Consider the following 15714-nt stretch of genomic DNA (forward strand, 5'->3'; position numbering starts at 1 on the left):
CAAGCTAACTCATTTTCAATTAATAGTTTTGGACCAAGGAATAAATCAGCTAATAACATCAACTTTAGTTCATTAAAAAAATTGCTTAAATCCTTTGCCATAACAAATTCTTGAGAGGAAGTGAGATAATGTAGTGGATGGGCTTTGCTGGAAAACAGTGGCTATGAGAAAGATAATTAAATATGAATATTTATCAGTTATGATATTAGTCAATTTTATGTTTAAACAAATAATGGTTGCAAACAAGGAGGTAAAATATTTAGCCTGCTAGTTAATAGTGAGAGTAGTAGTCCATGAGCATTAATGAGAAGCATGTGCATCCAAGGGAATTGGGGCTCTGTTAGTATGAGGTAGGAGAGAGAAGATTTACACATGTAAAAAAAAACGATCTTCTTTCTGCATTGCTTTGCGTTTCATTTTACCCTGGACAAAGCACTGACTTGGCTCACTATCCTAGTCCAGGTTGACTGGGTTTGGTGCCACAACCTCTTTTGGTTATCTAGTCCTTAGGAAAAATCTTTCATCATCCCATCTACCAGCATATCCAAGTCCCTGTTGGTAAAGCATGGAACTTACTTGCCTTTCTGGCCAATGTCCTCTGTTACACTGACACAGAACTCTACAGTAAAGGGTAGTTCCTGGCTTGCAGCATTTGAAATGGTGTGCAGCTGGGCTTTAAATATAGTACCAGTTGGATGAACACTGGAAGGTCCCAGTAGTAGTGAATGCTTCCCACCTCTCTTGCTTCATCATTTGACGAGAATGGCATTGTAAGCTTGGATGATAACTGGGAGAATGCGTGAGAAAACACACTGCAAACCATGGCGATTGGATGTCATAAATCTCACTCGCAGCAATACTTAACACAAAATGGTAAAGTTATAAATTATTAAAAATATTTAATTTTGCTGATAAATTCATGTTTATCAGTATTGATAAAGTTAAACTAGGTTATATGCTTGAATATGTCAAACATATCATACACTTCAATAAAATATAACAACATGGTATTAAGTTGTTTGATTATGCTAGTTCATGGAATATTTCAAAATTGTAATTGTGCTTACAAATTAATTTCAGTAGCAACCGAATCTGCACAATTTCCAGTGCATTTTGCAATTTTTTGGTCCTACACAAAGCAGAGATTATGTACACTTACACCTGAGGTAGTTTGCTGAAGAAGCCATTTTCTATATCAAAAGGACACTAAGAAAATGTGGCATTAAGTCAGAGAATATTGACTGAGCATTAAAAGCACAATTCAGTATTTTCTCATAGGCCGATACTATACATCATTCTTCGATATCTGTGTATTTAATATTTAAGTGAATTAACTTTTGTATTCTGCTGTTGATCTATTTATTCAAATACCTGTAGTTCAAATCAGTGGTTTTCATGGAGACTTCACGTATTATCATCATGGTGCAAAAGATTTGTTAAACTAAAAGCTATTTGGACATTGTGAACACATTTTAAGGAAAGCAAAACAAAATAAATATTTTAATAGATCAAAATAAAATACAAATGAAATAAATTTGTTCAGATTTTAATAAAAAGGAAATGTCATAGAATTTCAAAATACACAATACATTGAAATGTACCAATTGTTTGGTATATATAAGCCAGAAGCAGCATTATTTTGTCCTATTAAGCAGTCATCTGGAGAAACAATGCAGTCTGTTCTGTTATTTTTCCCTTAAACACTGTTCCAGTGTAAAGTAGTGATTTTTTTTCTGGTGAACAAAGCAAAGCTTTGCATTCTTGCACAGTATTAGTAAATTTCTACTATTTCAAAAGCAAAAAATAAATAAAACAAATTCACAAGTTGTTTATCTGAGCACCTGGTGTGGGATGGCCTTATTTTTCCAAAAAATACAACTACTTTTTAACATAAAGACTATATATAAACATTACAGTTAATCTTAGAAGGTCCACTATAAATCAACATTTTTCACATCATTTAACTATTTGTTTGAATTTGTGAGATTCAGCAGGTAAGTCTATTGTGAGTTAATTAGAGTTAAGTTGAGGAAAAATGTGCAAAAAATTGAAATTAGTATGGAATAAATAGAGGAATAATGAAGCTATAAAAATACTGCTTTGGTTAATTAAAAAGCTTACTTTGCGTGACTTTGAATTGGCGTTTGCAATGTCAATGAATATATTAGGAATTTCTAATGGAATAAAACAATATACTTTCGCAAAATTTTATATGAAGTTTAATTCATTTATATTGGTATAAATTTGAAACTAAAAAAAACTTTCCCGATTGTTCCACCAGAGTAAATACTTGAAATGCTTTATGATCTTCGCTACTGAAGTTAGGTAGAGGTAATTTATTTTTTGCCACTGATTGTTAGTCCCTATGGATGGATTTCAATGAAATCCGGTGCACATAGGGTATGGCCAAAGGAAGAACTTATAGATTTTGGGGGGAAAACGCAGATCCCAATGACTCTATTTTGTTTAAATTAATGGGAGTTGCTAATAATTCTGGCAACAAGAAGCTGATAAGATGTTCAAACTGAAGTTTTTGATTACCAATTCTTCATTGCAATAATTGTTATAGTTTTCAGGAAATAACCTTCAGGTACTTCCAGGAAGGGGAGGTAGGAGATGAGCTGTAATACCAGGGTGGCTTCAGTTTGTACACAGGCAGCGAACAAATGTGATTATGTAATACTTCTCAGTTTTCCAACATTTTCAGTTTATATTAATCACTTGTTTTTAGAATATTGTAAGTTGTTTCATTCAGAATATTGTTGATTGTTTTACAATATCATTGATTGAAACATGTACTGTGTTGGAATTTGTAATGGCTAGCAAAATATGAGCAGAGGTTTCAGAGCAGATTGCTGGATACGGATTTGTTCTAAAGTCTTCTCTATGACATATGCTCTTAATAAAAAGATGTCTTTTTTCAGCTTTGTAGGTTACAGTGTGTCACGAAGAACTGCACAGTTATAACAATGCCGGGTCAATACAATTTGGCAGAAAATTGCACTAGTGTTCTTTTCACTTGTTTAGCAGATGCATTAATTCAATATGTTCAATATTTCACAAAGAACATTTAAAAATGAGGAACCTGAAAATCCTAGCTTGATTTCTAAACTTCATTCAGGTGTTCTATAAATTGAAAGGGTATTTTGGTAATGATTTAATTAGTTTCAAAACGACTTCATCATTATTACTTACTTTCTTCTCAATTCCCTGCATTAAAAATGACTCAATAAGACAATAAGACATAAGTTTACTTTTAAAGAATAAATTTAAAGAATAAATAAGTTGTGTAAGAAACATTTTATAAAATCACGGATGTCTCCCTGCAACCCGTGTGTTGGTTTAGAATGAACACATCATCTTTAAATGATAGATTAATTCATTTATAGTTAGCTCTTAATCCTACAGTGATAATGATGCGACACTCTTACTGCAATATAACCTTGTCACTGATACAGTTGGTTCTGATATAACATGACAGTTTTGTCCTTATGCAATCTTGTGTTATAAGAAAGTTGCGCAATAGCCATGCCATTTAAACTGAAGGGGCCAGAATTGCATTATAGCCAATACAGGTAATGAATTTTCACGTTCTACAAATAATGGTCTAAATTTGTCAACCGTGTTAAAAGCCAATTTGCATTGAAGAAACATGTGTTATACCAGAACTGACTGTACCCTTTTTGGTGTTAAAAGCCCTTTCAAGTCTTGATTCACTACAGATAATTTTGAGGCTACATAGCATATTACACAATAAATAATTATTTTTCATTTGTTCAAATAAGAACTTGTCTCATTGTACTCATTTAGAAATATTCTGCTCTGCACAATCATGTTGATTCATTCAATCTGCCTTCCATTTAATTCATTCTTCATTTGTTTACTTCTATGACTCGCAGCACCTTTAATAACTATCTCAAATATTTGAACATGTTCTTCTTGCTGTTTATCATTATTTCAGTATGCTTCAGTCTAAATAATTCAGTAGTTTTCAAAGTTGAAATTGTTAAGTCATCTAGCTATTCCATTCCCAGGCCATACCTGTTGCAACTTTATATAAGCTTATGAAGGAGCCATTCAATTGGTATATTGCAATACACTTACCCCATGTTTCTGATTAATGCTAAATCCCAGTTTTAAAATTTATATTGAATATTACAGATGCTTTTTGCTAATAATATGAAATGTGGATTTATGATTTTAAACGTTTGGACTATTAACATCATGCAACCTGTTCTAGCTCATCTGACATTAATGATCTGCAAGTGCAAAGCTGAGATATCAATGCCACCTCTGAGATGGACTTTACCATCTGGTTCACCAAAGATCAATGAAGAAAAATGTACAAAGATTATCACCAACTTAAAAACAAACAATTCAATATGCGTTGCATTAGCCTTCTCAATTGTTGCAGTTAGTGGTCAATCATTGCTCTTCAGCTGAAGAAAATAGATTTGTAAGAAAAGATATAAAGTTTTGGTACTGAGCTTTTAATTTAGCAAACATCAAGTGGTTAAAGTGTTTAAGTGACTTAAATTAGTTCCAGTTTACAATAGGTCAACTTAAGTGTAGGGCTAAATGTGCAAGCACTGCATCTCAAAGTTCACCAGTGACAAAATATAACTGTAAGCAAGAACAAGTAGTCTGACTGAATAGGTTTGAAATTCAATATAATGGATTAAACTGGAAATGTTGCCAATTGAGGATACTGGTCTATTTGGTTCAGTATTGTATGGAAATTGTAAATGATCCTTCCTTACATAAAATCACTGGTACCATACAATCCCTACAGTGCAGAAACAGGCCATTTGGCCCATCAAGTCCACATCGACAGTCTGAAGAGCATCCCATCCCATCACCCCACCCTATCCCTGTAACCCTACATTTTCGATGGCTAACCCACCTAGTCTGCACATCCCTGGACTCTATGGGCAATCTAGCATGGCGAGTCTATCTAACTTGCATATCTTTGGACTGTGAGAGGAAACTGGAATACCCGGAGGAAATCCACACACACATGGGGAGAATGTGCAAGCTCCACACAGACAGAGGATGGAATTGAAACCGGCTCCCTGGCCCTGTGAGGTAGCAGTGCTAACCACTGAGCCACCCAGATGCCCCGACACCACCAGGACATTGGTGATGCCGCTTTTGGAATACTGCATATAATTTTGATCACCCTGCTATAGGAAGGATATTATTAAATTGGAGAGGGTTTCAGAAAATATTTACAAAGATGTTGCTGGGAATGGAGAGTTAGACTTTTTTTCCATTGGAATGTAAGAAGTCGAGGTTATAAACCTTATAGGAGGTTTATAAAATCCGGAGGGACATAGATAAGGTGAATAGCAAATATCTTCTCCCTGGGGTAGGGGAGTTCAAACCTAGAGGGCGGGAAAAGATTTAAAAGGATTTGAGAGGCAAATTTTTCACACAAAGGGTGGTTCACATGTAAAAGAACTGCCAGAGGAAGTGGCAGCTGCAGGCAGTTACAACATTTAAAGAGATGTAAGCTGCATTTGATACCATAGATCAATTTCTATGGGCATTTAATTGCCATACCACCATTATTTGAACTGACAGATGCAACACTTGATGAATGGCTAAAAGAATTACCGGATATAATTGATGTTACAATTTTTTAAAGTGAAGATAAATAGCTGAGACAGAGCAGTTAGTCCTCTCTACTCAAGGATGGTCCATTTGGAGGTTTTGTTCAAGATTTTCACACCAGGTTTAGTATAAGTCTGGACATCTCTTGTAAGTAGAGAATATGAGCATAATTTGAGCTTGTTAAGCCAAATGGAGCTTTCACGATGTAGGTCAACGGGACCTTATTAGTTCAACCAGAGAGGGGTGAATCTATGGAATTCACTGCCACAGAAGGTTGTGTAGGTCAGGTCAATGAGTGTATTTAAGACTGAGATAGATAGGCTCTCGATTCTCAAGGGGATCAAGGATGATGGGGAGAAGGCGGGAGAATGGAGATGAGAAACTTATCAGCTATGATTGAACGGTGGAGCAGACTCAATGAGCTGAATGGCGTAATTTTTGCTCCTATGTCTTATGGTCTTATACTGTGTGTTTACCAGGATAGGTAAAGAGGACTGAGGTACAAATGTGTCATGCTCCAACTGAATAATAGAGCAGACTTGAGGTGTGGCTTACTCCTGTTTCAATTTTTCTAAATTAACCCCGATGGTTCTTCTTAGAAGGTGAAACTTTTAAATTAACAATATCATGGCTTAGATAGCTGTTGGTGGGACACTGTAACAAAATGTCAAGAGGTCAACTGAAACTTACAAACAGGAAGTTTCCAAAATTAGATCAACATATCATTATATGGGGTGATCATACACCCCAGAGAAGATACCAATGCATCTGAATGACAAACTATTAGGATATTTGTCAGCAGTGAGATTGGAACCCAAATTTTCAAAGAGACAGAAACCTGAATCCAGCGTCTTACTTGGCCATGTTACCAAAGTAGGTTTAAATGGAGCAAGTAGGCCCATATTGAATGCCCTTATTTAAAAAAAAGAATAAGAATAAGAATAAGAATAAATAGTTTCTATTGATGATTTCAGGTATTATCCCCAGTTTGTGGATCTTGTTTTAATAAATAATTTTGATGTTGGACTCCACCAATGAAAAAACTGAAGAACACAAGTTGTTTTTATATTTATTCATGGGATATGGGGCAATTGGTAGCTAGGTTAGCATATTTTGTTGATTTCTATATTTTCTTGCATAGTGTCTACTCCCTTTGCATGGTTTACTCCCTTTCTTTAACACTGTTATGTACATATACTGTTCTTTTTCCATTAAGCAAAACTGATTTTTTTTTGCAATTTTCAGGATCCATTTATATTATAAAGTACTAATGAAGAGTTAAAGATACATTATGAACCAGTTTACAGTAGTTGACAGGTCAGCAAAAACATTATCAATACATTTTCTGTTACTATAGAAAGAGAGTACTTGTTCTCCTTTTAGGTTTTGAAATCTTAGTTTTTAAATCAGAATCAAATGCAAACAATTTGAATCTGATTAGTTAATTCCAACTTGGAACTCCTAAATGCAGTCAATATTTTAACTGCAGTTCATCATGGTGATTTTATAATTTAGGCTAGTTATTTTAAATGAACCTGCATCTGAAAATGAATGTGGTAGTGTCCATGGTTCAGATTCCTTCATTGCAATTCACAATGTTGACAGGATGAATATTTGGCCGAAAGTTTTTGAAAACTGTTCAAACGTTAACACAAGTATATATCTGAGCTAATATGCAGCACATAAGTCATTCAGCAGATTCCTTTATGGGAAATACTTGAGGTATTTTCGTTAAAAATAGTTGACAACAATATTGATTGATTTTCTGTTGTATGGTTAAGAATGCATACCATAAACTTGTCATAGCCTTGCTAAAATCCTTGAGTCATGAAAGTGAATCAGTTTCATCATTAAGTGTTCTACCATGAACATTAGAATTTACTAGTTCCTGATCATATTTAAAAGTTAATCTGAATCGTATCACCAGGAAGAAATAAAGGAAATACAATTAATATACAATAAATCATACTTATACAGTTAACCATTTATATAACTTTTTTTCTGTTTGCCACTTTCTTTGTAGTTACTCATCTTTATTTATTTTGAATTCCTTTCCTTCCATGTCTCTTGATTCCTCAGTGTGCTCACTATCATCTTGGCCATCATCAGACTCGAATCCATCAATTTCTTCCTGAGAACTGTAGAAAAAATGCTTTGGATTTGTACAAATAGCTTCCAGCAATCTAATCTCAGTAATGGTGGCTAAAAACTTTGATGTGGCTTAGAAAAGTTTAGAGTTGGGCAAATTTCACCTTTACTTACAAAATGCTACTATCACCAAATCTTCAACAGAATAGAGACCAGGATAAGCTGCAATAGATTTCTTTCCGTATGATACTGAAGTTTTTAAAATATAATTCTAATATTAGTCCAACAAAAGGTAGCAAAATATCTATTCTGACTAAATGGTATGGTCAGCTTGAGACAAAATAATACATGATTGGTATAAAATTAATTATCCTCCAATTATGTTTTCAGCAATAAAGGATACTCTGTTGGAATTCTATCAAAGGTTAACAAAAGCAAAATTGGTTGATACGTTTCACTTAAATCTTAGACACTACTTAATCCTCACATTTCCAAATGGAATAAAAGAAAAACTGAATTAAACTTGAAGCTGAATTTAAAAACAAAAATCGCAATAACTACGGATGCTGGAATTCAGAACAAAACAGACATTGCTGCAAAAACTCACTAGGTCTGGTAGCATAGAAATCAGAGTTTATGTTTTGGGTCCAATAAAGATCACTGAAACTGAGGTGTTAACTCTGATTTCTCTCCACAGATGCTGCCAGACCTGCTGAGCTTTTCCAACAATTTCTGTTTTGTCTTTGTAAATCTGAAGCTGGACCGGACAAGATAAAATTTGGAATGAAGAGCAACCAATGACATTGCCTTCTACCCATGAGTCATTTCAAGGTTTACACTGTTTTTCATTTCAAGTTTTTCAATGTTTTCATTGCACTTATTTTGGCAATATTAAAAAGAAATAAAATCACACACTAAAGAACCATTTCCACTATTAGTCTTATTTTAAAATGCTATTAGTCTTACTTTCAGCTCTGTAATACTCAAGAAAATTAATTGCCTGTTAATTGTTGAATTATTTCCACACTGTAAGTAATCTAATCTAATCTAATCTAAAAAAATAACAAGATAAATAGCTTTTTCAAAAACTGGTTAGTTGAAAACATCTCAAACATTAAATACAAGTGTCAATTGTCAGTACAGAGAAGAGTTACCTTTCTCCGCTGTTGGCTTCACTCTTCTCAGACCCTTCATCACTGGAATGTGAAACAAAGCCTGGGAGAGAGTGACCTTTTCTGGATACAAAATCTTCACTTAATCCCTGTAATTTTAGAGCTGTAGCATAATGTCTCTCTGCTGCTCTTCTGGCATTCCTCTAGATACAATAAAATTTGACAGATTAGTTCTGTTTTCACCTGAATATTTTACTAAATTGGTTTTAGTAACTTTACACTAAGCATTATAAAATTGGTAGCTAAGATAATGTCTCAATAAGACATTGTCAACTGTGATACTATTTAAGTTGCTTGGTGATATGTTTACTGCTTATTTTGAGAGATGCTTTGCATTTCAACTTCATTTGTAAGGCAGCCTAAGTTCCTATATGGAGCGCTATGATGAAAAAAGAAATTATGATTAGTCATAGCTTTTCCACAGAACAAAAAGATTTTGAAAAGTGGAGTGTATTTTAAATGCAACATACATTTTATTTGCCTTTTACTCAGCAATACAACTATTTTTTATATATTTCAGCCGTGTACATCTAGAGTTTGTGTCTTTTTAAATAAATATTTGTATTAACGACCTTTAAAAATCTTTTACAAAACATCTATATACAAAAAAAGAGTAACACCAAAAAAAAACCCAGAAAAGTAAAGGCAGTACAAAGTCATAACGTGATATTATTATTAATGAACAACCCACTATTCTACTACAGCAAACTTATCTACTTAACTTACACTAAACTACAAACAAATTAAATAAATATTAACTTAAAACTAAATTCAAGTAACTTAAATTAAATTCTATCTCACTATTTTATTCTATTTTACTCTTCACACCTCCACTGAGGCTCTCATCCCTGGGAGCACCAGTTATAGTACCCGTATTTTTTTCCCCAGCCTCCCCCCTTCCTGGGCCCGACGGGCACTCATACTGATTCCTGCAGCTCTAATTAATATTGCTGATAAATCTGTGTCAATATAATTTGAGAAGGGCTGCCACATTTTGTAAAACTGCTCCGTTTTGTGGTGCTTCACATTTGTGAGGTAATCTTAGGGGAGATGCTCCAACTCCAGCCTACACCACTCCATAAGACCTGGTAGTTTTTCCAACGCCCAATTCACTAGAATGTTCTTCCTCACACAGTAGGTAAGAATGTTACACAATCCCTTCCCGTGTTTTCCCAGAGAGGGCAAATTTGGCAACCCCAGAAGAGGAAATACCGGATCCACATTAATTTCAATCCCCACAATGTCCTTTAGCTTCCTTACTATAGTACTCCAGTATCTCTGGATCTTACAACATGACCAGTAGCAGAGTGTAAGAATGCCTATATTAATTTTACATTTGGGACACCTTGATGACACTCCTCTCTTGAATTTAGCTAGCCTCTCTGGTGCCAAATGAGCCCTGTGTAAGATCTTCAATTGCATGGCCTGCACTCTGTGACACACTGTAATTTCCCTTACATTTCCCCATATATCTTCCCACACCTCCAAAAAAAATCCTCTCCTAGCTCTTGATTCCACGTCCTTCAAAGTCCTAATCTCCCAGGCATGAGATTCCTTTAGAGGAGAAAGTGAGGACTGCAATGCTGGAGATCAGAGCTGAAAATGTGTTGCTGGAAAAGCGCAGCAGGTCAGGCAGCATCCAAGGAACAGGAGAATCAACGTTTCGGGCATCCTGAAGAAGGGCTGATGCCCGAAACGTCGATTCTCCTGTTCCTTGGAGGCTGCCTGACCTGCTGCGCTTTTCCAGCATGAGATTCCCTTACTCTCCCATTGTTTAAAGCCGGAGTCCATTACACTAGATTTAAATCTTTGGGCTCAATGTGAGGCTTCAATGTCAAGCTAAATTGACTCAGAATTCCCCCGTACCCAGTCACCAACATATGCTAACAGGGTGCTTACATGATATTTTTTCAAATCAGAAGATCCACCCCTCCCCCTCACCTTGCCAAAGCTGCAATTTAGTGAATTTAATTAAAGGGCGCCGGTGGCACCAAATGAAGGACCCTAGCCAACCACTGAGCCTCCATAACACTCGTCTGGGTAGCAGCAATGGGAGCATTCTCACGAGATACAACAGGCGGGGGAAGAACATTCTTTTTAATCAGGGCTATTGGGCCCAACCATGAGTACGGTAACCCCTCCCACCGCTGCGAATTCTGTTTTATCCTCTCCAATAATTGCATATAGTTAGCTTTATACAGCTGGTCGAAGGAAGGGGTAATAAAAATTCCCAAATACAAAAAAACCTTTTGGTGACCATTTAAACGGGAACTGCATTCCATTTTTCAGATTAGGCACCTCCACTAATCCCTCTACCGGCATGGCTTCCGATTTTATGAAGTTGGTCCTGTAACCCAAGAATCTGCGAACTAAATTAATTGTTTGAATCGGTGGAGGAACACACTTCTCCGGCCAAAAACAAGAGGATGTCATCGGCATATAAGGTGATCTTAAGCTCCCCCATTCCCATCCTGGGCGCCACTATTTCAGGATCCCTCCTGATACTTCAGCTAATGGCTCAATTGCCAAGGTGAAAAACAGCGGTGAGTTAGGACACCCCTGTCGACTACCTCTCCCAATATAAAAGTTATCTGACTTAGCACCGTTTGTAATGACTGCCGCCTTAGGATCATTATACAGTACTGCCACCCATACCAAAACGCTCTCGGACCCCAAACAGTTATGGCCATACTATCCAATCAAACGCCTTTCCTGCATCCAGGGAGACCACCAAACCTGGGATCAACCTTTGCTGGCAGACCTGCAATATGTTCAGTACGCTCCTAATATTGTTGGAGGAGCTATGCCCTTGACAAAACCCGTCTGATCTTCTTTTATAGCATGGGGCAGGACCTTTTCCAGCCTCAGAGTCAGCATCTTAGATAGAATTTTAAAACCAATATTCAACAGTGAAATTGATCTACATGAAACACATTTTTCGGGGTCTTTCCCCTTCTTTAAAATGAAGGAGATATTAGCCTCCCTAAGAGAAGGCAGCAGTTAATCCTGTGTATGTGAGGAGCTATACATCCCCAGAAGTGGCTCCACCAACAATTTATGAATTCCTTATAGGATTCACTTGAGAATCCATTGGGTCCCAGTGCTTTGCCATTCTGGAGATGCTTTGTTGCTTCTTGCACTTCATGTATCGTTATAGGTGCATTCAATAGGGAAGCCTGTTCCATGTTTATACTAGGGAGGTCCAGATTCTCAAACAAAAAAGGACTGCATTCTCGCTGCACCGTGTTCGCCTCCCTCCAACCGATATATCACTGTGAAGCATTTCCTAAATCTGACATTAATCTTCTTCAACTCATGGGTAACCGTACCAGCCTTCTCCCCTACAGACATAATAGATTGGGAAGCCTTTTTCCTCCTAGCCAAATATGCCAGATATCTATCTGGCTTGTCTCCAAATTCGAACAGCCTTTGTTTAGCAAAGGCGTCCTCTTTTTTAGCCACTTGTGTGTGCAATGAGTCAAAAGCTGCCCGGAGGGCTGTGACCCGCTGCAACTTGACCAGAGAGGGCCTGTTATAATATGTTTCCTCAGCTATCTGCAGCTGGGCCTCCAGCATCTGTTGTTACTCCTCCCTCTGCTTCCTTCGAGTCGCACAATACGAAATGATCAGGTCTCATAAATATGCCTTCGTGGCCTCTCAAAGTATTGCCGGACTACTGGCCGTATCTGAGTTGATATCCCAGAAGGCCCTGAATTCTCTTCTGATATGTTCAACAAATTTGCTATCCCTTAACAGAAATGGGTCCATACGCCAGTGCGGTGTATCCATTCCACTATCATTGATTTTAACATCTAAATACACTGGCACATGATCCGAGATAGCTATATTCCCAATTTTGCATGCCAATGTTCTGTCCAAACTATCAGTCGGCATAAAAAACATGTCAATTCACATATGGCACTTGTGTGGGTTGGATAAGAACGTAAAGTCGGGTGGAGACGCCTCCACACATCCACTAGTCCCAACTATTCGCACATGTCCACCAACTGCTTAGATTGCACTGGCATATCTGAAGGGCCCCTTGGCACCCTGTCAACTTTGGGATCTATTAAAATCCCCTCCTATGATCGTGTGGCGCACCCCAAGATTCATTCATTTAGCCACTGCATCAATTAGAAATTTAAGAGAGTGTGCCGGGGGACAATATACATTCAAGATGCCATACTCTTCCCCATGTAGTAGGGCTTTAAGAATGATAAATCATCCATATTCATCCTTAATCTGCTCTCTTACCTGGAAAGGGAGGTTCTTTCTTACCAATATAGCCACTCTTCTACTCTTAGAGCTGAAGGAGGAGAAGTATACCCTAACATAACCCCCCTGCTGCAGTTTCAGATGCTCCTTATCAGTTAGATGCGTCTCTTGCACAGGGCAATGTCCACCCTTTCCTTCCTAAGTCTTGACAACACTTTTTGTTTAATAGGGGATTGGCTCCCTTTTATATTCCAGGTGCACCACCTGAACAAATCACTAGCCATGGTCATCCAGGGCAGCCTGTGGTTTCCCAAGAGGAGGAAGCTTATCTAAGGTGTGATGAGCTACAAAGACCTTAACTCTATGAAGTCTAAAACTACTCCTGTAAAAACTACAACTAAAAAACTAATCATTCCATTTAACTGAAACAAACACCCAAATAACCCCCAACTCACTAGAGATCTTCTTGCCCCTTGCCCATAGCGGGCATTCCTCCCAATCCTTCCTACCATCTTATCTCCCTCTAGCTGAGGCCGTGCCCTAGCCCCAGACAATTCACAAATGAGGAAAACCTGTTGTTTAAGTTCTGACAGTTAACAATGAATGCCCATTCCCCCCCCACACTCATCTTAACAACAGATATAGCCACCCCCAATGCAAAATCAAAAGGACAGCAGTTAAAAAAGGGGCCCTAGATAATACCCAATCGACCAATATATAAAATAATTCCAGTTTTACAACAAGGCTGTATGTATAAAGCCAATAACACAAAAAAAAGGAGAGAAGTGAAAAAAAAGGGCAATAAAAAAACCCATACCATTGTCTGCAACAATGCCCCCTCCCCTCCCACCCCAACTCAAGTCCTTCAAAGAATTCACAAAGTCCTTCGCCTTTTCTGTGGAGTTAAAGTTATATACAATCTCCCCATGGCAGAAAAGCAACACAGCCGAGTATCTCAAAGAATATTGAATGTTCAGGTCACTTAATTCTTTCTTGACTTCATCAAATGCCCTTTTCTTCCTAATTAGGGATCCTGAAAAAACATTATCTTTAAGCCCTTGTACATTAAATCCTATAAATTTCTTCCCAGTCTTCTTGCTGTTTCAACTATTAACTGTTTTTCTTTATAATGCAGGAGCTGCACTAGAACTGCGCAGGAGAGTGGGTCCAAACTGGACCAGTGCATTGCAATCGGGTGGGCCACTCCACTCTCACTAGGCCTGACTCCAATTCCAACCCCAGGAACTTCGGGAGCCACTTCTCCAGGGAGCTGACGAGGTCCTCGCCTTGCTCACGTTCTGGAAGACCCCTGAGCCATAAGGTTTTTCTCTTATTTTTATTCTCTAGGTTGTCGACATGTTCCTGAAGGACCTGAACCTGGTTTTCCAGCGTTCAGATCCTTCCTGCCGAGACCTCTGCCACAGTCCTCTCCTCCACTGCCTCCCTCTTCGGTCCAGTAATTGGATTGCCTGCTCATTCTTTTTTAGCATGGCAGGTAGTGGTTCTACTGCTGGAAGATTCAGAGAGTAAATGCTGATGTCCTGTTAGATCCAAAGGGGCCACCACGGGAGTTTGAGCACTGGTTGCAATCACCCCCTGATGCAGTAGGTGAGTGCCTGTCTGCTGTGTTCCTTTAGGCCCCTTTCCTTTATTCAATTTCATCCTAGCATTAAAAGATGTCACACACGATTTCGGCAGCTCCAGATGATCAGTAAGTTTAAATTAATACTTTTCTCTTCTGGAGGTGGTTGGTGAGGGGGGAGGTAAAGGTCCACCTTGCCCGGGGGTATGGCACAGAGCCCAGCACAGCAGACCACTCAGACCACCGCCATATTGGATCTCGTGTTTGTGTCTTTTACAAGTATATTTTCCCTGCTCATTTTCATTTTTTAAAAAATTGGTTCAAGGAATGTAGGTGTCATCCTGAACAAAGTGGTGGAACACAGTTAATTAAAAAAATATAAAAAAGACACAAACATTATTTTCTCATTAATTATTAAGATTCAAAAAACAGTAAGCATAGTAGCAACCTATTTCCCCATCAATCAATCAATCTACTGATTTAGAGAATTCAGATAGCATAAGGATGTGTTAGCCTGGCTTAATTTGGTAGCAGTCTCAGTGGTGAATGAGAAAATTGTGTTTCCGTTCCTCTCCAGAGATGTGACCAAATAAACCTAGACTTATACTCTGTGCAGTAATCCATCCCAAAGTAGTATAAAACAAACAAACAGACATAACTCCAAGAAACAAATGATTGAGAAAAACAAGGCTAATTAATCTTCTTTTGGAGTATGCTAACATTTATGCTGAGGAACATTTATGCAGCTTAAACCATTTTAGGTTCATACCTTTGTTTGCTCTTCTAAGAGCAGAGGCCTCCTGCTTACCCTAGCCTGCATCTCCTCAAGCTCTAGCAGGTATTCTTTTGTTCTTGTTCTTTGATGATTCCTGTTAAAACACAATAGCAGTTAAATTGAATAACCCATGAAAATGGGTGAAAGAATTGCTTTTGTGATGCACGATTAAATGCATGCATGATGACAACTTCTTTCTGCCTGCACAACTCCCTCAGACTAAAATAGATTATCTGACTGTTATCACTTTGCTGTTGTGGGAAGTTGCT

At 37.6% G+C, this 15714-nt stretch overlaps 1 protein-coding gene across 3 annotated transcripts in view; it reads right to left on the reverse strand.

Annotated features, from left to right (window-relative positions):
• Positions 1–1530: 1530 nt before the first annotated feature.
• Positions 1531–15714, reverse strand: part of fam161a (FAM161 centrosomal protein A) — a 48995-nt gene continuing 34811 nt past the window's right edge. For all 3 annotated transcript variants that reach the window (XM_072581012.1, XM_072581014.1, XM_072581013.1), the window contains exons 5-7: positions 15440–15539; positions 8856–9016; positions 1531–7751 (exon numbers count right to left, since the gene is read on the reverse strand). In XM_072581012.1, coding sequence (XP_072437113.1) covers positions 7637–7751; positions 8856–9016; positions 15440–15539 — 376 coding nt within the window. In that variant the 3' untranslated portion in view covers positions 1531–7636. The remainder of the gene's footprint in view (positions 7752–8855; positions 9017–15439; positions 15540–15714) is intronic.

This window comes from Chiloscyllium punctatum, chromosome 11 (genome assembly GCF_047496795.1).
Source record: "Chiloscyllium punctatum isolate Juve2018m chromosome 11, sChiPun1.3, whole genome shotgun sequence".
Taxonomy (NCBI): Eukaryota; Metazoa; Chordata; class Chondrichthyes; order Orectolobiformes; family Hemiscylliidae; genus Chiloscyllium; species Chiloscyllium punctatum.